This window comes from Gadus chalcogrammus, chromosome 21 (assembly GCF_026213295.1).
Source record: "Gadus chalcogrammus isolate NIFS_2021 chromosome 21, NIFS_Gcha_1.0, whole genome shotgun sequence".
Classification (NCBI taxonomy): Eukaryota; Metazoa; Chordata; class Actinopteri; order Gadiformes; family Gadidae; genus Gadus; species Gadus chalcogrammus.
This window is the reverse complement of record NC_079432.1, coordinates 5,773,242-5,795,935: the sequence shown is the minus strand read 5'-3', so window position 1 is coordinate 5,795,935 and position 22,694 is coordinate 5,773,242. Positions and strand designations below refer to the sequence as shown.

Here is a 22,694-nt window from a genome sequence, read left to right as displayed (position 1 = left end):
GTATGTTTTTTTTAATACTGATCAACAAGGTTAACTTATTGTTGGAGGAATCAAAATACAAATTGCGTTACACTGTCCCACATTGTCTGGGAAGACTCTGAATCAGATGTGTACGATTTGTGCAATCAAATTTATTGGTCAGTGAAAGGACAATGAAACAACAAGCAATCCATTTTGCCCTAATCCATCCAACGAATTCCTGCTATTTTACCAGGTCCGGCACAATCGATCTGTTCGTGACATCATAGTGGGAGTGGCCATGCAGAAGCATCCATCTGTGACTAAAATTGATCAATCATCTCAGTTGAAGGACACTGCGAAAAAAACAATCAGTTATTGTACTTATATACCAAAGGAGGATAAACATCCAATACGGGCACTCTTGAGGGACTGTGGTAAGGAGTATTAAATACCGTGAGCCTGAGGTCATAAGGGGAATACAAAGAGACAGCAACCTAGCCCCGGACATTAGATTGTAGTTAGGTTACACCACCCTCTGAAGACGGGTAGCTCTGTCAATCACATACAATCTATCTACTAATATGTGCCCAAGAATAAAATAATCTACTTTTAGATGTCATGGGGTAATAAAATGTTAATATAGGCCTATATAAAAACGAATACAAAAGGGTAGCCTATTGCTTCAAAAGATAATATTTTACCAAAATAAACAAAATAACATAAATCTATTTTAGATTAAGTGAATGCGACAGAGGGTCCATGCCACTCTCGAAATGATGTAGTTGTACTCAAAGCTCTGTCTCTCCGAGACAGCACTGGACTGACATCTCGTGGTCAAATATTATTTATTTATTTGCCATGACTGAATCCTACGTGTTGCGTTGTTATTTTTTGACAATATATAGCAGTGCCTATAGTACACATATCCTATACAACCTTACCATAAAACCTTTAGAATACTCGTGCATTTTTGTGACATTCATTTCTAGCCAACTCGCATACGATTTACATTTATAACAGCAGACAACAAGCCCCCACCAACTCCCAGCATCTCTACCCCGCCCCCTCCTCCTCTTCTCCTGCATTACATCATTGCAACCTGCTCACACAGTACATCGCAATGAGATTCAGTACTATGCAACTCCGATATCAGCTGTATGCATTTCGGGGGATGCATATGTCAATCGCTTTTCCGTAAAGAACACCAGTGTGGGTTTTTCGTTTTTTGGATTTGAGGTTATAACCCTTTAAATAGGCGGGACTTCCTTATGCAGAAATAACCGGCCTGACTGTTTATCTTTGTGTGCAGAGCTAAGCAGGGGACGTGGAGATTAGGATAACAAGGTATGCTACGTTGTTGACATGGCGTCAGTTTGCGTTACGATTGACCGTGACGACTAGTGGCATGTTGTCTGACAGTGGCGATTCAGTGTCTTTGTTTTCAACGGACGTCATTGGATCTCATTGTGCTCTTTTGTTCTGTCGTTACGTGAGGAACTGGTGCTGTTTAGCATAGCCTTGTTTGCTAACAACATCTTCCTCGTCTGTGTCTCCTTTAGCATTTGATATTGTCGCAGATATTAAATATATGTTTCCGCCTTCTGTGAAGAGCATTTAAATATAGATCGATATATTTTGTTTTTGTTGCTCTTAAATTACTACGCAATCTCGATATCGATAATCTGCCAAACAAGTCTATGACGTCATTAGCCTGCCAATTTCCTGTGCCCTGACTATACAGTTTTACCTTTATTATAAATGTAACCTTGAGTAAGCATGTCTATCCTGCCCCTTCTACGTAGAGCTAAAGGAAAACAGAATGTTGACTGTCAACATGTGTGGGTGACATGTGTCTCATCCACAGGCGTACACATAGACACGGACGGGACTATACCTTGCGAAGAATACCCTTCACCTCAGTGACTAGCTGGGCATCAGTCCTTCGACACCAGGTCCGCCATGCGGAGCTGCTCGCTGAGTGGAGCCTCCTGCCACCTGTTTTGCCTCTGGGCCCTCCTGGTAGGCCCTGTGTGGCTGCAAAACGCCAGTCATCACAGACGCAAGGACCACGGCGGCGGGGACGAGGGCGTGGTGGACAAGCCCAAGCTACTGCTCCTGTCCTTCGACGGCTTCCGCTGGGACTATGTGAACCGCGTGCCCACGCCCAACTTCCTCGCCCTGAAGCGGGAGGGCGTGAAGGTGGAGGTGGTGGAGAACGCCTACATCACCAAGACCTTCCCCGACCACTACAGCCTGGTCACGGGCCTGAACGCCGAGTCGCACGGCATCGTGGCCAACGAGATGTTCGACCCCGCGCTCAACCGCTCCTTCTCCATGGAGACGGACAGCATCTACGACCCGCTGTGGTGGGAGCAGGGAGTGCCGCTGTGGTTGACCAATCAGAGGGCGGGCGGCCGCAGCGGCGCGGCCATGTGGCCAGGGTCGGACGTGAAGATCCACGGGGAGTACCCCACGCGCTACCTCGACTACAACGCCTCGATGCCCTTCGAGGACCGCGTGAGGAAGCTCATAGAGTGGTTCACGGCGCCCGAAGAGCAGGCGGTTGACTTCGGGGTGCTCTACTGGGAGGAGCCGGACGAGAGCGGCCACAACCTGGGTCCCGAGAGCTCCCTGATGGACGTGGTGATCGTGGACATCGACGAGAAGCTGGGCTTCCTGCGCAACGAGCTGAAGAAGGCGCGCCTGTACGAGAGGCTGAACCTCATCGTGACCAGCGACCATGGCATGACCCAGCTGTTCCCAGACAAGATCATAGAGCTGGACCAGTACGTTAGCAGGGATTGGTACACCTGGGTGGACAAGAGCCCAGTGGTGGCGCTGCTGCCCAAAGAAGGTACGCCTTTAGCTTGTTTCAGTATACCCTCACAATAGGAGAGGCTCTGGAGCAACAACGAACACAACGTGTGGTTTAACTCTTAATTCCTTGCTTCCCCTCATGTTTAAAGGAATACATTCTCTTAGTGAAATTTAAAGGTGCTGTCGGTCAGGTTTGAGAGTGGTAAACAGCAGAAAGGATTGGAAAATAAGTGCCTGATTTCGAAATCAGGCACTCATGGTCCCTCCCCGCCATTGACACCTGTGATTGACAGGCAAGATAGATTCCCTGAACCAATCAGGGAGGAGATTGGTCAGAAATGGGCCTGGAGCTGTCTAAAATCCGAAATGGGCTCATACAGAGGCGGGCTCAGACATATTCCCCCAGCGCATTTCACTTGCTGACAGATGGCCATGCTTTTTCTAATAAATTATTCAAATAATACTTACAGCCCCCTTTTAGATATTCTATTGTTGGCTCACAAGTCAGAACGACCATGCAGATATCTGCGGTATAGTCTTTTCCCTTTTTTGCAGTAGAAAATGTTACAATCTATCTCTTATTCATGCACTATTCATTAACCATCGTTGTAGCACTTATGTTCAGCCAAGTGGATAATAGGCATCCAAAATATGTTGTTGATTAACACATATCAATGAAATTGAGGGCTATGTTTCCTGCCAGTTGTTATGTTAGTGGGGTCTGATTTCCTTCTTGGCCCAGGCTCGTTGTCGGTATTTTGTCATTTCTAGTTCCTGCTTCCCAGGCCCCTGGAACACCTGTAACCCAGCACTGTTTCCCCCGCACAACAACACTAACCCCAGTGGATGTTCTCCCTCCTTCAGGGAGGCTGGAGGAGGTGTACAGTTCCCTGCTGGAAGCCAACCCTCACCTGAACGTGTACAAGAAGGAGGACATCCCAGAATACTTCCACTACAGACACAATGACCGGATCATGCCTATTCTCCTGGAGGCGGAGGAGGGCTGGACCATCGTACAGAACCGGAGCGGGACCTTCATGTGTACGTTACACCAGCCCCGGTCCTCCTTATGCACGTGTTGAATTGAGGCCTCCTTTGATGTTGTCCGTGTGTAGCATGGCTCGGAAGCACAAGTCTCTGGCGGGACAGAGTCAGACCTGAAATAGTGTTTTTTGAATATTCAGGTCCAAAGTAGACTTGGCTCCTGTACACAGCAAGCGATCAAATACAGCAGCGCTTCGTTTAAGCTCTGTCTGCTTTGCAATGTGACTCTATTTATGTTTTGGGTCACGCTGCAAATATGAAGAGACATTCACACTGTGTGCTTGGTGCCCGACACTTCCGCTGTGGGGTGTTTGATTCCCCAGCGCACCCAATGCACTCGGCGTTGGGTGCTATAGCTGAAGGACCCTTGGGATGAAAGACTTTCTACCAAATATCATATATTCTGCTGTATATTGGGTCCCCCTCCTTAAGCCTGACATGGGAGTTGTAGTTCTGTCTCGTTATCTCAGCTCTGTTGCAGCGATGTGTCTGCACAAGCTAAGAATAGCACACATGGAGCTTGCCATGGATCAGAGCACACTCAAATGAGCTCTGAGATTGACCAAAAAAACAAAAGATTTTTACACAAGATGTCTATTCTTCGTTTTGGGAATAATCTTTCTTCAACAATATTAATTCCTAAACATTGTCAAAACGCCACAGAATATTACAATCTAAACATTCATCTTTGATAAATGTGTCCTATTTAATGTCAGGCTTTGTGTGTGGAATCAAACTATGCAAACTGGTCTGACGTCCGTACTAGACACTTGAATGTGAACTCGGGGGACATGACCTGCGGTCGGATTTCGCTTTCCCCACCGAAATACTTCCTGGTCAAATGAAATGCCTCTGGGTGGAAGATAAAACCCTTATGTTGTCGATGCTGTTTGAAATGGCATGCAGTGAGGGAGCGTGGAATTCATGTAGTACATCGCATCGAGATATCGGAGAAAATTCAGACCGCCTTGACTTGCATGTATTTCAGCCTGTAACAGACAGTGTCATCCGACCATGAAGTTGACGTGGTACCGAGTCTCGGTTAAACCTCAATGGCGTATTTTCAACCGTCTTCTATTGCAAAAATATTGGTAGCGGCCTTTTCATACCAGGCATACCGCGAGAGAATCCTGGCAGGCTCGGGGTAGGCACCTATGAAGTCTAATCTGAATGTGGTCCAGCCGTGATCGGATGATTAAAGTTGCAATGAAACCATAATTTCTTATTATAATATATGGATAACTTCTTAGTAATGGGATGTCCTATTTTTCACTTTCTGGCCAGGCTGGCCTTTCTGCCAACTCACCTCTTTTCCAACTGCGACCTTTGCTTGATGAGCTACTTCTGCACGTTAGTGTGGATGTTTTTGTCGTCTAAAATTCCCTCCCAGCGTGACTTTCACCGCCCCTTTCTGAGTAGAATTTATGACGATACCGTCATCGCCAATTTATATTATGTTCTCATTATAATGTATGGATAACTTCTTAGTAATGGAGCGACACAAGAATTCAGGTCGAGACATTGATAACCAATTATCTCTGATTTACTCTGGGGAGAACAATGTTACAGCTTAACCTTAACAGGTGCCGTAGAGCGCCCCCTAAGGGATGGGAAATTGCAATTACAGCTATCAATTGCAAACACATACACAGAAACAACAAGTGTAACCAAGGCCTTGCATTCACGGTAGATTGCGAGTGTGTCAGTGGATATCCTTGTCAGCTACTGGATGTACTTTAACGGATTTCAACGGGGCCATTCTCTCTTCTTTTCTCAGTGGGAAACCACGGCTACAACAACTCGTTACCCAACATGCACCCCGTGTTCCTGGCCCGGGGCCCCGCCTTCCGGCAGAACTACGTGAAGCACTCCATGCGCTCCGTCGACCTCTACCCCCTGATGTGTCACATCCTGGCCCTGCGGCCCCTGCCCAACAACGGCTCCCTGGCCAACGTCCAGGACCTCCTCGTGGTGGGGCCCTCCCAGGCCCCCTTCGCCGGCCCCACCGGCAGCCCCAGCAGCAGCAGCAGTGGCCCACCCGGAGGGGTCACCCCGGCCTACTCCTACGCCCCCACGGTGGGCTCCCTGCTGGGCGTGGTGATGGTGCTGGGCTTCCTCATGGTGTTTGTCAAGCAGGTGACGCTAAAGCAGCTCCCCACGCTGCCCATGCAGAGCAGGGAGATGTCCCAGCCGCTGCTGCAGGAAGACCTCCACTTGTAAACGGGAGCCCCGGCGGAGGCAAGCGGTAGAGCTACGGCAAAACAAAGATAAACGCGCAGGGTGAAAAATTTAAAGTTCTGCCTCGACCTGGAAGCAGCTCCTAAGCCCCTTCCTTGAGCCCCACTCATCGCTAGCTACTATTATTAATGTTATCTTTGTGTTGTATTAATAATAAAACGCTTGTTTTGTTTGCTGTTATTGAGGGGACACTGCGGTATTGAACGCAGCCTGCCTATGAGTGTGGATCTAAGGGTGGCTAGGGTAGGTTTCTGGGACAGGACGGGTTTTAAAAAGCAAAACCTTTACTTAGGACTCACCAGTTGCTTTTCTTTGAATGTGATTTTTATTTAGGGTTATTGGTTGCCCTCTTTCATCTCAATGTTGGCAGTTTTGTCTCCATATTTGACAAATTTATAAAATGCCATTACATACATATACAACATGTGATTCCATTAGTAACCTAGCTGGTTTAAACCCGAAGGCACAGCTACACTTGAACTGCTCCTTGCCTGCTTTGTCTTAGGAGACATCTTTCAATTGTTATGTTAACCAGATATGTACATTGGTACGAAAATACCCAAGCTAAGCTTTTATTTATTTTTGCCACAATTTGTTCATTCAGTGGTATTTTTAGGAAGCCTTTCATTTGCTTGGTTGAGTCGTATTCTTGGTTGAGTATTGTTCCTTTTATTTACCATTTGCCTTTTAACTTCGCACTCGACATATCTCTAAAGTGTGCAATTGTTCGTTAGTTTGTCTGTTGGACATGAATTGTTTCTTTTCAGAGTTTTTTTTTTTCTGTGTTCCCGGGCATATTTCTGTACTGAAGATAGTTGTGGTTGCCCGTGTGTTTGTGCTTTGGCTGTCATTTACCACAGCCATTTTTTGGTGAACTGTGAAGTGCAATGGTCAGTATTTTGTCGTATAAGGTGATTGAAAAAGTGTTTTGGTTGTTTGGTTGAGAAGACTGTAGGCATGATTTGCAGGAGCTGTTCCCCTGATTTGCACTAAAAGGATCGAAATGGAAAATGAAACGCAGAGGTGGTGTCAGGATGCTTTAGGGTCATGTGTCATTTGCACTGCTTGTCTGTAGCCGCCATTTTTTTTATAATAGGTAATTATTTTAAAGATAGGTGCCTCTGGATAAAAAAAAAAAAGCTTTCTGATTAGCACTATCGTAATGTAGTATCTAATTCTGCCGGTCTTAATTCCTTACTATTTTGTAAAAGAAAAAAATATTTTCAAATGAATTGGTTGAAGTTTAAAATGCATAACACATAACCTGTGCCAAAAAGGACAGACACCACTGTGATATACTTTTTGCTAAGTTAGATTGATATTTATATAAAAATGCTAATTTTATGAGAATTAACGAAGAATTCAAATATACCCATGTATTACAAGTAGATTGTCAGTTGACCGTTAACTTTGAATTTAATATTTACCCACAGATAAATTTGATTTCTTTGCTATGTTAATCAATCGATTTGGTCAGAAATAAAATACTAATGTGAAACCAAGTAACGATATACTTAGTTTTAATTGATCCCAATGGTCGATGTGTTTATGTGTGTGCGGGGAGGGGGCACCATTAAAACAGCCAAGCCCCCTTCATTTGCATAAATCACCTGTTAACTCGAAGGCTCAAAGATCTCGTGTAAGTTATCTCTGGAATTCGACCGTGTGCGCATTCGGGAACAGTGGCAGCTCGGGTAGTATATGAGTGTGTTAGCGCGTGTGTGTAACCCTTATGACTTTGATTCGCCTTAGTTTGGCCGCTTCACTACCACTACTTCAAACAACTGAATTGCAGGTTTCTACTTTCACATCAGCATAACCCAACGAACATGGAAGACGCATGCGAGAGGATCAGTGATGAAATCAATATTTCTGAAAAACCAGCGGATCATCACAAGAACCCTGCGCCGGTGTGCGAGAAGAACCCAGGAGACGCCCAGGAGTTGAGAGAGTCGAACAGCGAGGAACAGCAGGTCAGCGCTCCTCCAGTCGAAGTGGAAGAAGAGAAGCGCTCATCGCCCGACTACATAGACACCAGAGACACCATCATGGTGGACGAGGAGGAGCAGGTGGAGCAACAAGTAGAGGCGAAGGTCGAGGAGCCACAAGTGGACGTGAAGGTCGAGCAACAAGTGCAGGCGCAGGTGGAGGAGCAAGAAGTCGAGGCGCAGGTGGAGCAACCAGTGGAGGCGAAGGCGCAGGAGGAACAAGAGGTGAATGTGAAGGAGCCACAAGAAGAGGCAAAGGTGGAGGAGCTACAAGTAGAGGCGAAGGTGGAGGAGCCACAAGTGGACGTGAAGGTCGAGCAACAAGTGCAGGCGCAGGTGGAGGAGCAAGAAGTCGAGGCGCAGGTGGAGCAACCAGTGGAGGCGAAGGCGCAGGAGGAACAAGAGGTGAATGTGGAGGAGCCACAAGAAGAGGCAAAGGTGGAGGAGCTACAAGTAGAGGCGAAGGTGGAGGAGCCACAAGTGGAGGCAATTGTGGAGGACTCACAAGTGGAGGCGAAGATGGAGGAACTGCGATTGACGGAAGGTGGGGAGGAGGCGGTAGGAGATGGAGAGGGTACCGGCTCGAGACGGTCCTCCTCAGCATCTTCAGATGCACACGGAGATCCGTGTGAAGATCCTCCGATCCCGCTCGTAGTGGTAGGAACCGTGGAAAAACAAGAACCAGAAGAAGATGTGGCGGTGGTGGCATGCGTTCCCGACGCTGAGCAGGTCCTTCCAGAGGCGGAGGAGACAAGCGGATTCAGCCTCGTAACTCTGGAGAACGACACGTTGGACGAAACCAGCGCGGCTCTGGCAGTAGACTCCGAACAGCCCGACATATCTCTTTTTGTCAAGGTAAATATAAAAACTATTATAAAACGATTTCCAAACACATCACAACACCACACCACACCAAAACCCCAACCCCAACCGAAAAAATAGTTTTCCATAATTTATCTAATACCAATATCAAACACAATATTTCCTTTTATTATTGAGACAATATGTAACCATGCGTCAAATTAATTATGTAATTGTACCAAAGACAGGGGACGTCCTTGGCCTAAATACATTAGGGGAAGATATAGAGGAAAATGCATGACCTTTAGGCCAACGTTGACTGAGCCTAAGGTCATTTGGGCTATTGGTTACCCAGGAGTGTCTCATTCTGGAAGTGGACGTGATTTAATAAGCAACATTGCAACACAAAGTAAGCTATTTACGTTACCGAATATAAAGGAGAGAAAGTGGAAAAGTGTGTGTAAAGTTTGCCTTTGAGTCTGGAGCCCACTTGTCTTTGACATGTTTTTTTTTTACCTGCGGTTTAATGTAATAATTAACTTGGTCACCGTACAGGTGACCATAGAAACCTTACGCCTGAGTAAATGCTATTGTGTGTTTTCCTGTTATTCCGAAAGCCGGCCTCTCTCTGTAATCTGCTGGCACAGGGGTCACTTTGCTGATTGTGAGAGTGTGACAAAGTCAGGGTGAATGCGATCCTCTCCAAGTTTCATGTCAACTCTGCTTTTATAGCTAAAGGATGTAATTCAAGCTTTCAAAGAAATGCATCAGATTTCAGAAATAATATTAAGTAAGGTAGTTAAAATATGCCTCTAACAATGAATGTAGTTGTTTCAATAGTAAACTGAAAAATGCAGAATCATTTACAGATGAAGTCACTAACATCCCACTACAAATATGAAAAAAAAAAATCACTTCAAAGGGCTAATCTACCGGTAGAGGTTGAAAATATACACTTCTACACACCCTTGTTATGTCATTCCAGTATAAGAGGCTTCAAACAGGTGCGGTCAGATTCCAAACACCCATTACATTCGAAAGTGTAGTCATAAGCTATAACTCTTGCTTTCAGTGACTGAATGCTTAAAAGTAATTTGAACAGAAGGTGGATGTAAACTGGCACTGAGTAACGATTTTTACCTGCTATTATTAAGCAGTTTGGTTTAAAATGCGTTCGATTTACAAAGATCCTTATGAGGCTTGGGTGGGTGAGTGATTACACAATTCAAGATATATTTTGATATACTTATCCAATATCCAAACACATATAGGATAGGATTAGTGATAGTCTCAAAGGGTTTCACAGGCCGCCACATTTATGACAACGCTCTTAACCCCCTCTTCCCCCTCCCCATAATCCCCATAATAAAAAAATGACCTCCCTTAATCATCATGGGAGACAGCGCAGAAGGAGGGATCCCTCTTCCCAGGGGTGGTAAGGAGGTTCATGGGTGCCGTAATGGACAGACAAAATTGAAGCATAACAAGCTGAACAGTTGAGGTCAAATTGAATGGAATATAATAATGTAAGAACATGTGTGTAGTGTTCAAGATGCATTAGTGTCTATAAACTGCAATGATAAAGTTCTAGGATATGGGGACGGGCTTATCGAGCCTGTATACAGCCTATATACCTGTTCTCTGATAACAGTGAACCCATGATATTTGCCTATCCCCTTAGATCAAAGAAGAGATAAGTTAACAATGCAGTTTTTCACGAAAGACCCGCATGGCTGCGCAACACAACCCTATTTCTCCTATCGTATTTTACAAAACAGACATTGTGGTCTAACTATTTAACTAGTTTTACTCCTGTGACCTCAAGGTTATGCCGTTTCTGTCAGGATAGTCTGTGCACATCCACACAGCGCTGAACTTTAGCTCATGAGATAGCTGGCCCAGAGCTATTGTACGGATTTATCCCAGAAGGGTTCAAAGACCCTTGTCTATGTAGCCCAGGAGAGACAGAGGTTCTTCTGTTACTGATTGACAGGCAGGTGAATGATTAGCCTTAACATTTTGACGAGGTAAAGGTGGTTCTGAACATTTTCACCTTTTCTTAAAAAGTGCTCCCGGAGTGAGATTAGTGCATTTGTGATCTACAGTCATCCAAATTTGTTTCTGATAGCCTTTTGTATTTATTTTCGTTCATGGTCCTTTTGAATCCATTCAAACTGAACAGCGAATTTGTCTGTTCCGGTAAAAATAGGAAAATTATAGTTTTACCAATCACCTAGGCAACCCTATGCTTTAAGCAATTAGGAAGGCTCATCTCGAAAATTATATTACAAGTCGGAGGTTTGTGAAGCCACAGTACAGGAATAGAAGTTCAGTGAATTTCTCTACTCCCCATATAAAGGAGCAATTAGGAGTGAGAAGGTAATTCTGTGCGTCCCTTTAATGTGTCTGCCAGGAGAGGGCGCTGTTGTGTATTTAGGAAGGGTTTCAAGTAATGACAGCTCCGGTTCACCAGTCCCACCATCCCCGATGTATTATGTTTATAGGTTTCCTCTTGGGAAAACTGCAAACTCTTACAATTAAATCATTGGTATAGTACATTATCATTCGTATTGTCATGAGGCTATTAGTGATTTTATGATGTGCTTCAGTTAAGTAGCAATGTATGGGCTCTTACAAGATACAATTTTAAACCAAAAGAAGTCTTGTTAAAACCAAAGCATAGCATCAATAATTCACGTGGAAGACTTCCTCTGGTTTTCACTAGTGAAAAAAGAAAACAACCTAAACGCGCACACACACACACACACACACACACACACACACACACACACACACACACACACACACACACACACACACACACACACACACACACACACACACACGTGCAAGCACACATGCAAACACTCACACGCACCACACACTGTACACAAATCATTGGCCAAATAAAGTTGACTAGTCTTTTTTTATCTTTTTTTGGACTTTGCTCACACACAATAGTGCAGAACCAAAAGTATAGACTTTGGTAAGAAGTAGAAAATATAACTGAAATAAGAAGACGGTCCAGTGCAACCGGGCTCCACCCACCCCCATCCCCCTCACCCCACCTTTCCCACTCCACCTCCCTCCCTCCCCCCCCCCCCCCTCCCTCCCTCCCTCCCCTCCCTCCCTCAGGGTGACACCTGTTCAGCACTGCCTGTCAGTGAGCAGGCAGCTCCAGTCCACAGCTGTAGCCCTGCTTTCCGGCCAAATCAAAGCCCAGGGCTCCGTCTTCTGTCGCGGACCACCACCTGCTTTGCCTGCGTCCGGATTCCCTCTCCCCGCTTCACCTGTGTAGGACACCGAAAAACCCGGGCAAGAGGAGCCACAGAGTCTAGGGATAGGAGGAAGTCCATTAAGGCACTTATTGGCAGCTGCTGAAGGAACGCATTGCTGTCATTCCAAGATCAAGGAACAAGCACTCAGGGATTTCCCCTTGATCGAGGATGTAGACCTTTCCCGCCCTGAATCTGAGGACTTAAGTCTTGTGTAGGGCTGTGTTTAAAACGTCACCGGAAAGGCTGTGAGCAGGGGTACCATGTCTTGTGATGATCCGGACAGAGACCCGGAGATCGAGCTCTTTGTCAAGGTAAGACAAGAGATGAGTTGAGGGCTCGTGGTGCTGGTGCCGGTTGCGGTGGAGTTTATTCAACATCATTCCTATGGTGTCGTTAGGGGATACAGGGAGCCGGTCGATGTGTGTGTGTGTGTGTGTGTGTGTGTGTGTGTGTGTGTGTGTGTGTATTGGAAAGTGTGTGCAACCCAATAGCTCTGGTCGGGTTACACCGTAGGCCGGGCTGAGCGCTTGACGGAGCGTGTGCGAGGGTGACAGCGATCCCTGGCGCTGTAACCACGAGCCGTCCAGGGCACAATGTGTTCATCATGGGCCGCTGCTTGGTCCCTATCGTTTACACACGATCAACCTGCTCTTATGGGATCGTTCTCCCGGATTGCATCTATTGCTTTGGTCTTAGCATTCGGGGGATAAGGCATAAGCCTTTGAAAAATAAAATAATAAAGATGATGGAGCCAAGGAGGAAGTTAATAAGGATGTGCATCAAACTTAATACCTTTAGTACAGAGCATATAGATCTTGTAAACTCAGTTCTGCTGAGTTCTACTAAACTTAATACGTTTAGTACAGAGCTGTTAAATGAACTCAGATCCTAATGTACCAGCGTGTTGTTTTTAATACTCTAACAGCCCATGTGGTTTAACAACCCCTCCACCTGTCTCTAGGGGAAAGGTAGAGGCGATGAAAAGTACCTGAGGCAGGTGAACTGTACGCAGGTGAGAGAACATGGAGGATGAGCCAATTAGCCGGCGCGGCAGGTGGAATCAGCCAACCCGCTAGTTTGGTAGCCAGTAGTCAGGTCCCCAGAGGGAGGATCATCAAGACAATTAGATTGCATCACAGCCTTTCCACTACAAGACACTTTCTAACCGAATCGGGCAGCTACAAAAACGGGAGTTTGTGTCGACAAATGATTTAGGTTTTTCTCTGTATTTATGATTTGACATTTTCACCCCATATACTCTTAGGCAAATGTTTATTTGAACTTCTATGCACAGTTGAGGTTTTCGAACAGCATTTGGGGTTTTCATGGTAGCAGAAACACATAAAGGTCTCTCCAGGTGGCCATCAGAGATCTGACCTAGATGAAGTGTGAATGTTCCTTACAACTGATTCCCTAATGCCACATGATGAACATTTGATATCCCCACCATACGGTGGAAATATGTTTCTAGACTAGCAACACTGTGAATAAAGTCTACCAGTGGATGGGAGTAATCAAATTGTAAAGTGAATAATAGTCAGCGTATGTAATAAACACTTCTGTACAGAGCTGTAAGTCTCTGGCTAGGGCAAGGGTTTATAATTACACAGTTTGCTTCGATGGCAGGAGGCAAGAATTATAATGATATATTTTACTGCATGCTTCATCATGTATCATGAGTTTTAAGGATATATTTGTTGACTTTTCTTATTATAAAGAATCACTCTTGTGAGCTAAGTCCTGAGGTTTCCTATTTATATGTAAAAATTGTACAGAAGAAAAACCTTCCATTGTATACAGCTGTAGTAGTATACACTGTCACATTCACCTGTAGAGTTTATAGGGCTTGGAGTTGGTGCTAAGGTGGCTTCACCCAGAGCTTCAGATATCCAGGGTGAAACACCTGAGATTGGTCCTGTCTCTGAGGGTCTTCCCTGGGCACTATGGTTTCCTACGTTCCTCAAACACGTATGCTGGTCCACTAGTGTTGATAGACAAAACCTGGACCAATGCCCATAGTAATATGACCTGGGGTAGACACTGGATGAATGGATAGGAGGAGGGCTGGAGGGATGGATGGATGGATAGATGAATGGAGGGACGGAGGGAGGGATGGGTAGGTGGGTTGATGGATGATAGAGGAGTCCATGAATGGATGGATAGATGGATGGATTGTTACCTAGCTCATAGGTGGGTGCTAGTGTTTGTGTATCTCTGTGCTCGCTCGCCCGCACGCAGTGCCCTTTGTGTGCACGTGCGTGAGTGTGTGTGTTTTGTGTGTGTGTATGTGAGAGAGTGTTTTGTCCCCCATGGGTTCTAGATGTTGATTGGCTATTATCAAGGACAGCTGGTTATTGTTTTCCCCCCATTCAGTCCAGTAACACCACAATACACACACACACAGAGCCCCGAGTCCAGCACACAGCTCAGTCAATGGCTGGCAAACGTATACAGTTGGCTCAGCTACTTTTGGATGAACACGGCTGCTTTCTGGTGTTTGCTAGCAAGAGCTGTGGTCACACTGTTATGTATGCTACCAATATATGTTCACTTACGTGTTGGGTTTATTTTTAAACTGTTGCTGATAGAAAGAAAAAACAAAAACATGTTGTGTGGTTTGGATACTAGGCTGTAGGCTATGTGAAAGTGGGAGGGAAAATGACAACATTGATTTACATTGATTTTATTATTATTTCAATCGTAATAATAACAAAGCCAGGAATAAATCAATAACATGGAAAAGCAAGTCACACATCATAGCTCAGGAGCCAATTCCCTCTCTTCCTCAAAGTCCTAAACACAGACAGTAGTGTTTCCACCCAACACCGCTCAAATAAGCCACAACAACCCAGGCCAAACCTAGTCAATAACATCCCCGGTTGACTTAACCCAGTGGGCATTGACCTGTGTGCTGTACCCCCCCCCCCCCCGAACATGGGACATGGGGGCATTTCTGTTGTGTGGAGTGACTGAGGTCCCCTCAGGATCTGTGACCCGCTGCCCTACTGGGCGCCGAACCTGCTAATGGAAGCACAATGTATTATTCAGCAGGTCCACCTGATTAGGTGTCCGTGCTCGGCCCCTGTGTGCACAGAAAACATGGGAGTACCCTTAGTGGTAGAGGACTGCTACCCCTCATAGTAGCACTGTAGTTCTATGAAATTCCACCATTCTTTTTAATAATAGGTTGTTATTATAAAAATAGGTGCCTCTTGATGAATTAAAAGCGATTCATAATTTGCACCATCGTTAAAGTAATGTAGTATCAAATTCTGCCGGTCTTAATTCCTTGCTATTTTGAATCAAATTAATTGGTTAAAGTTTTGTTGAGTGTTATTATAATTAAATGGTGCTTTGCGTAATAATTCGCTTCCAATTATTTAATCGGATTCTGGATCATGACATTCTGAGCCTGGAAGATGCATGAAGGGCACAAATTTGACCCCCAGCGGACGTGTTGACCCCCCAGATGTTGGACGAGTGGATCAGCCTTCCCAGTTGGTACGGTCCACTGCACTGCAGGTTGAACTGACGAGCGTGTATCCGGCTGCCCTCACGTGTGATGTGAGGGTCATTGTGAAATGAGTCAAAACAAGGGGGTGACTGTCGGGTAACTCAGGTCATCCATTCCATAACCCGTTCGTTCATCCCTTTAGCCTCATAGTCACTCCCAAAATGAGGACTAGGTCCATGTCCCCATGCAACAGAAGAAAGTATACGGGCCACTGCAGTCCATTTATACACCGGCCAGGTGATGAAGGCGTTTATCCAAAGCATGTTACGGTCACAATGAGTGAGTTATGTTCTCAGCAGAGGTAGCCCCCGTCGGACTCCAAACCGTGGCTTTGTTTATGACCTGCGGTGGAGCTGGTCAGGACCGCAGACCGGTCAGTTTCTCTGTGAGGACTATGGCCACATTTTAGTCTGATGCCGCATCGTTTATCACATTAGTCACTGGCCACAAAGACCTTCATGTCCCTGGTGAAGCCTTGTTGCCCTAATGATGAGCTGCTCAGATTAAACCCTGGAAACCAAATCCTATCCCACATCCCCTGACGTGCAATGCAATTATAGATAAATACATTAGTACATAATAATAATAAATATGTAAAGACATAAAGACATAAATACATAAGTATATAAATAAAATATCATGTCATATTTCATATCAATTTCCATAAAATGGAAACTGGATATTTGACTGACTTTGCATTGTATTCAAATTGACCATTATTCAAATGTAATACTGCTGTACTGTGCGACTAATAATATTATCCTACCGTATGCATCAATCCATCTTTAAACCAAGCAGAGGCTGTCAGTGATCCGAATCACGTGTGTGTGTGTGTGTGTGTGTGTGTGTGTGTGTGTGTGTGTGTGTGTGTGTGTGTGTGTGTGTGTGTGTGTGTGTGTGTGTGTGTGTGTGTGTGTGTGTGTGTGTGTGTGTGAGAGATAGAGGGACAGAGAGAGTGCAAGAGAGAGACATTTGCAGACACGCTGGCCCTAATGGCGTGTTTCAGTAATCCTGTGTGTGTGCATGTGTTTGGTGTGTGTGTTTGTGTGTGCGTGTGTGGTTGTGTGTGCGTTGAGTACAGGCTGGCAGCGATGGAGAGAGCATCGGGAACTGTCCTTTCTCCCAGAGACTCTTCATGATCCTGTGGCTGAAAGGGGTTGTGTTCAACGTCACTACGGTGGACCTCAAGAGGTAGGGACACACGCACGCACGCACGCACGCACGTGCACACACACACACACACACGAACACACACACACACACACACACACACACACACACACACACACACACACACACACACACACACACACACACACTATTCTAGTTGTATTTAAACTATTTGGTTCTTTGTTACTCTGTTTACTCTTAACTTATACTATTTTTTATTTTATTTTTTATATTATTGCATTGTTAAGGAGAGCTTGGGACAGAAAAATGTCATTGCCAGCTATCACATCTTTGCGTGTAAAGATAAAATAATCAAAATAATAATAAAATAATAAAAGAACTTGAACACACATACTTGTGCACACGCCCTAAACATCCACACTCGCACAAGCGCACTCTCACACACTCACAAACGTCCACACACAAGCACACATACACAGACGTATGTGCAATCGCACTCACACACACACTCACTCACTCACTCACTCACTCACTCACTCACTCACTCACTCACTCACTCACTCACTCACTCACTCACTCACTCACTCACTCACTCACTCACTCACTCACTCACTCACTCACTCACTCACTCACATCACATCAAGTTAATAAGGAACACACACACACACACGCACACGCACACGCACACACACACACACACATCACATCAAGTTAATAAGGAACACACACACACACACACGTACTTAGTCTGACGCTGCTCTTCTTGTAGGAAACCCGCCGATTTGCATAACCTGGCTCCTGGCACACACCCCCCGTTCCTGACCTACAACGGCGAGGTCAAGACGGACATCAACAAGATCGAGGAGTTCCTGGAGGAAATGCTCGCTCCTCCAAAGTAAAAGACCCCAGCCACATAACACAATTAAAAGCCCAACGTCAGCCGTAGTATAAATAACAGTAAAGTCTTTCCTGATTTGTTTCTTACCTGCTGAGGCATAGCTTCTTCTGCCAATGTTTTACTAACAGTAGGCGGCTAGGACATATCCAACAATCATTGCTGGTGTATACAAGCTCGTAAAAAGTTGTAAAAAAGAAGTACAAAGTATGGATAGAAGAAAGAAGGAATGGCAATTCCATTTAGTCTAGAATAAATCAGCCATGAATCAGTGTTCGCCAAGCGTCACTTGTTTCTATGAATCAAACCAAAGTGTCAGTCCCGTGTGTGAGAGAAGTCTTTATTTTACTGCCATGTTATTCACGCCAGGGATTTTTTTTTCTTTCATCCCAAAAACGCTATCCCTCATTTGTCGAATGCACACAGATCACACACAGAGCCAATTCACTGCCTCCGTGAACCATGTTTCCATGTCTCCCTCTCGCTCCTGCTCTCTCTGAGAGTGCATCTAGGTGTTTTAATGTTTTCCAGATGGCTCATGTGTTACTGCTGCATCTCTCTCTCTCTCTCTCTCTCTCTCTCTCTCTCTCTCTCTCTCTCTCTCTCTCTCTCTCTCTCTCTCTCTCTCTCTCTCTCTCTCTCTCCCCCTCTCTCTCTCTCTCCCTCTCTCTCTCTCTCTCTCTCTCTCTCTCAGGTATCCCAGGCTAGCAGCCAGGCAGAGGGAGTCCAACACGGCAGGAAATGACATCTTCGCCAAGTTCTCCGCTTTCATCAAGAACACCAAGCCTGATGCCAACGCCGGTGGGCACACACAAACACTCACACAGACGCTCACACATAAGCGGAGGTGGCGTTGGCCCGTGCGGGAAGACAGGCGTGAAAGGATGATCTGGATATGGTACACTGTACACACGCAGCGCTTCGTGAGGATGGATAAGCTCATTGGCAGCCAGGGCCGAAGCAGCCTGTCATGTCTGTGTTCCGCCACTAGGTGGTAGCAACAGTCAATATTTCCGAACGGGACCGGTTAGATCTGCTGTGCTTCCCCCTAGTGAGCGTTTCTTTTACTGGCGGCAAATGACCACCGAGAAATATAACCTGTTGAATGTACATGTTTGCCTTCCCTTATTTAAGTGGATAAGTGGATGCATGGTTGTCAATTTGCCACCTTGACAAGGGCAATCCTCATCGAATAAATGTCAAACGTAACATTAAATTTTATGAATAATAAAGTGTCCCGCAAAGGTTAACTGCTGACCCCTGGGTCGGTCCCCGCAAGTGCTGAAGCGAACAACAACAAGTTTGTGTGTGTGTGTGTCTGTGTGTGTGTTTATGCTGTTCATCTGTGTCTATGTGTGTGTTCAATCATGTGTTTAAGCATGTGGCTGTGCGTGTGTTCATGTACGTGTGTCTGTGTGTGTATTCATGTGTGTTTATGCCTATGCGTTTGTGTGTGTGTGTGTGTGTGCCCTCAGCGCTGGAGAAGGGGTTGACCAAGGCCCTGAAGAAGCTGGACGACTACCTGAGCAGCCCGCTGTCTGAGGAGATCGACGCTGACAGCATGGAGGAGGAGAAGGCCTCCAGCCGCAGCTTCCTGGACGGGGACGAGCTCACCTTGGCCGACTGCAACCTGCTGCCCAAGCTCCACATCGTCACGGTGAGGGCAGGGGGGCCAAACCACCCTGGAAATAAGATGTAGTTCTATTTACAGTATATATAGTAGTTATATATAACTGTTAAAAAATGGCTGGTTATTTGCTGTGTTTCTGCGCAGTTTATTGCTGTGTTTTATTTGATAGTTAACACACTACGACTGTAACCAAATATACAGTAGGCTACTTGGCTATTACTTTGTCTTTAAGTTATAATACTGTGATTTGTTTCTACATTAAGTTACTTGTCAATTGCTGCCACTAAGTTACTGGGAATTTCACAGTCTGTTTTTTACGTGTTTTAAAGGCCAAGTGTGTAAGATTGAGCCCCTCCGAGTGAGTTAAAAAATGAAATAAGTTTGTTAAAAATGAACTTACTGTGTTCAGTTACTCCGTAACCTGAAGTAAGTTGTTTGTAAACTACTTCCTTATTTTCGTAATTTTGTTATTTTTCTAATTTATAGTTGTTCTTTATTCTCCTTCTCTTTCTCTTCCTCCATCTTCCTCTTCTTGTTCTTCTTGTTCTTTAATTTCCTCCACCCTCCTCCTCCTCATCCTCCTCTCCTCCCTCGCTCGCTCCATCAGGTCGTCGCTAAGAAGTACCGCAACTACGACGTCCCCGCCGACCTGACGGGCGTGCTGCGGTACCTGAAGAACGCGTACACACGCGACGAGTTCACCAACACGTGCGCAGTCGACGCCGAGATCCAGACCGCCTACAAGGACGTGGCGAAGCGGCTGGCCAAGTAACCGGGTGACAGAGCGACAGAGCGACAGAGCGACATCGCACGGACGAAATGCGTCAACAACGCGAAACAAACAGACCGGCAACGACGGCTGATCCACACGGTCGTTGAGCTCAAACAAAACAAAAGCTTGGGTTTCTTTTGAGGTCGTGTTTTGCGACACGGTCATGCTTTTTTTAGCCTTAGTAAATCACAACAGATCCTCCTCCATAACAGCCTCTCCCATGCATAGTGGCACGGATGTCCTTTTTCCCAGTGGCTTGGCCCCCTGTTACTGCAACAGTGAAGCCTAGAGCATCGAGAAAAATTGGAAATGAAATATGAAGACATTTATTTATAAGAGTAGTTTTGTTGCAGATTACAGGTTACACATGACAAGTCCCTAACGAGCCTGGGTTTTATTCCGTGTAATGTGTGTTTCGAACCGCGCTCTGTTGTAATGGGGTCTTATGCACGTATCCGCCCGCAAAGGTCTGCAGCCAAACCTTGACACCACCTTCCTGTACCGGTTTTATTTATTCCTTTGTCTGACTCCAGCAGACATCATGTATTCATTCGTTTACTCTGATTAATTCATGATTTAAGCGAGCACTGATTGTGTGTTGAATGGATTTTAATCATGCATATAGTTAATCAACAATTTATCCCTACAATGCTGTTTAATGCCGATAAGATTGTTAAATGTTAAAGTTTCTTTTTTCTTTTTCTTTCCGTGAGTTGAATGAGTAATAATTAGGGGCAGGGGAAATTACTTGTTGTGTTGGTTCAGATGTGAGCAACAACCAACGCGATCACAGCATTGATTTTGATCGACAGCTGTCAACTTTCAACAGCTGTCAACTGTGCAGGCGCACCGTCTGATGTCTCCTGAATTCTGGGAGCTTCATTTTAGAATAACGAAATTCTATTTTGTCGACCACATGCCATGATTTGGAAAGAAACGAGACAAGAGAAAGAGAAACAAAATTCAAATTGTAGGTGCCAATTGTCTCTGATTTTACGCGCTGGGGGGAATGTATTTCGACCCAAGCGCGTAGCCTGCTGTATGTTTTCGCCCCTAGCTGTTAGCGCTCGGTCTGTGCGTATTGGTCTTGTCTTAGGTTACGCTTGATCTTACGGGCGGAGACAGTATTTATCCAGCGGCCCAATCAGCCCTGATTAGCCTGCAGAGAGCCATTAGCGCTCCGATGAAAACCAGCTTCCCGACCGGGCCGGCCATGGTCAATAACCTTGGCCAACCCCCATCCACCCCCCTTCCACCCCCCCTTTCGCCCCCAGGCCCCCAGATCACCCATTTCCCATTTCCATCCAGAGTTCAAAGTTCACATTAAAAAAAAGAATTAAAAAATACAAAAAAAAAAGTTGTTCATTGTCCACGGAGAGTGTAGGATGGAAATGTGTCTCGGGGCTTATGGTCTTTGGCTCAGGTCCCCCCGTGCAGCAATGCTGCTCTGCGCGAGGAGGAACCCGCGAGGCCCGTGTGTGGTTTGGACTTCCATTTGATATGAAATTGGACCGTGATGACTGAAAGACATTTTGCTCATTGCAAAAAAGAAGAGAAAAAAAAGATTATACGAATAAAATAATATTTTCAGAGATCAGTTTTTTTTTCTCTCTCTCCCCTTTGACTTTTGTCTTTTATTTCCCCCCCCTCTCTCTCTCTCTCTCTCTCTCTCTCTCTCTCTCTCTCTCTCTCTCTCTCTCTCTCTCTCTCTCTCTCTCTCTCTCTCTCTCTCTCTCTCTCTCTCTCTCTCTCTCTCTCTCTCTCTCTCTCTCTCTCTCTCTCTCTCTCTCTCTCTCTCTCTCTCTCTCTCTCTCCTTTCCCCCACGATGTTGATTAAGTGAGTGGTTGCGCCCTAAAAGGTTTTCGCTGACCTGGTCAGTCGAGTTAAGTATAAAGTCTGGATATTGTCTTTCATACCCATGAAGGAATCAATCCAACTGATTACCCTGAAGGCTAAGTTGAGTTGATCAAACCTCGTGCTGTTTCCTCATCCACAGCACCACGCAAAGGAAAAAGAGGGAGAGAGATAGAGAGGGTAGAGGTTGAGACGGCGACAGAGAGAGGGAATGGAAGGGGGAGGTAGAGGGACAAAAAGCGAAATAAGAGAACGAGGGAGAGCACGAGAGAAGTAAAGAGCGAGTGATTGAGTGAGAGGTTGACGGAGGGAGGAGGGAGGGGGCGATGGAGAGAGGGAGGAAGAGGTTTAGACTCGAGGAAGAGACGGAGAGGCGGGAGAGGGATGGAGCAAGAGAAAGAGGGGCGGACGGAGAGAGAGTGATGACCGTTGACAAGCTTAAATAGAGGCTTCCATGCCAGGGATCAAACACCATCCCTCTTCCCCACTCTCTCATTAAGACGGAAAACCAGAGCGCCGCCATCCGATCCGTCTCCCATTTTTTCCCCCCTCTCAAAGGAGTCTAAAAAACTTGAAAGATCCGCGCCTGTCGGATTTACAATGGTGGGCGCGCGGTGTTTACCGAGACGCGGGCCTGCCAGAAACAACAGCGCAGGGAAAATAAACGCGGGCCCAGTGTTTCCACAGCAGTAAGGGAATACGGAGCTGGGGGACTCGTGGACTTGTGGACTTTTGCTGTTGGGGTAATTAGTACCTAAACATCGCTGTCC

The 22,694-nt window shown here is 45.7% G+C and overlaps 2 protein-coding genes across 4 annotated transcripts; both read left to right on the top strand.

Annotated features, from left to right (window-relative positions):
- The first annotated feature begins 1,042 nt into the window (after positions 1 to 1,042).
- Positions 1,043 to 7,558, top strand: enpp5 (ectonucleotide pyrophosphatase/phosphodiesterase 5). 2 transcript variants are annotated; one of them, XM_056580921.1, is made up of 4 exons: positions 1,043 to 1,305; positions 1,826 to 2,815; positions 3,643 to 3,819; positions 5,600 to 7,558. In XM_056580921.1, exons 2-4 carry the CDS (start codon positions 1,921 to 1,923, stop codon positions 6,040 to 6,042), a joined length of 1,515 nt encoding a protein of 504 aa, XP_056436896.1. In that variant the 5' UTR covers positions 1,043 to 1,305; positions 1,826 to 1,920; the 3' UTR covers positions 6,043 to 7,558. The 2 variants fall into 2 exon arrangements, with proteins under 2 accessions (XP_056436896.1, XP_056436897.1); XM_056580922.1 differs by having other exon boundaries at positions 1,056 to 1,170.
- Positions 7,559 to 7,727: 169 nt separating this feature from the next.
- On the top strand, positions 7,728 to 21,654 carry clic5b (chloride intracellular channel 5b). 2 transcript variants are annotated; one of them, XM_056580919.1, is made up of 6 exons: positions 7,728 to 8,903; positions 16,723 to 16,832; positions 17,542 to 17,667; positions 18,362 to 18,468; positions 19,143 to 19,324; positions 19,905 to 21,654. In XM_056580919.1, exons 1-6 carry the CDS (start codon positions 7,890 to 7,892, stop codon positions 20,067 to 20,069), a joined length of 1,704 nt encoding a protein of 567 aa, XP_056436894.1. In that variant the 5' UTR covers positions 7,728 to 7,889; the 3' UTR covers positions 20,070 to 21,654. The 2 variants fall into 2 exon arrangements, with proteins under 2 accessions (XP_056436894.1, XP_056436895.1); XM_056580920.1 differs by lacking the exon at positions 7,728 to 8,903 and adding an exon at positions 11,996 to 12,438.
- The last annotated feature ends 1,040 nt before the right edge of the window (positions 21,655 to 22,694 follow it).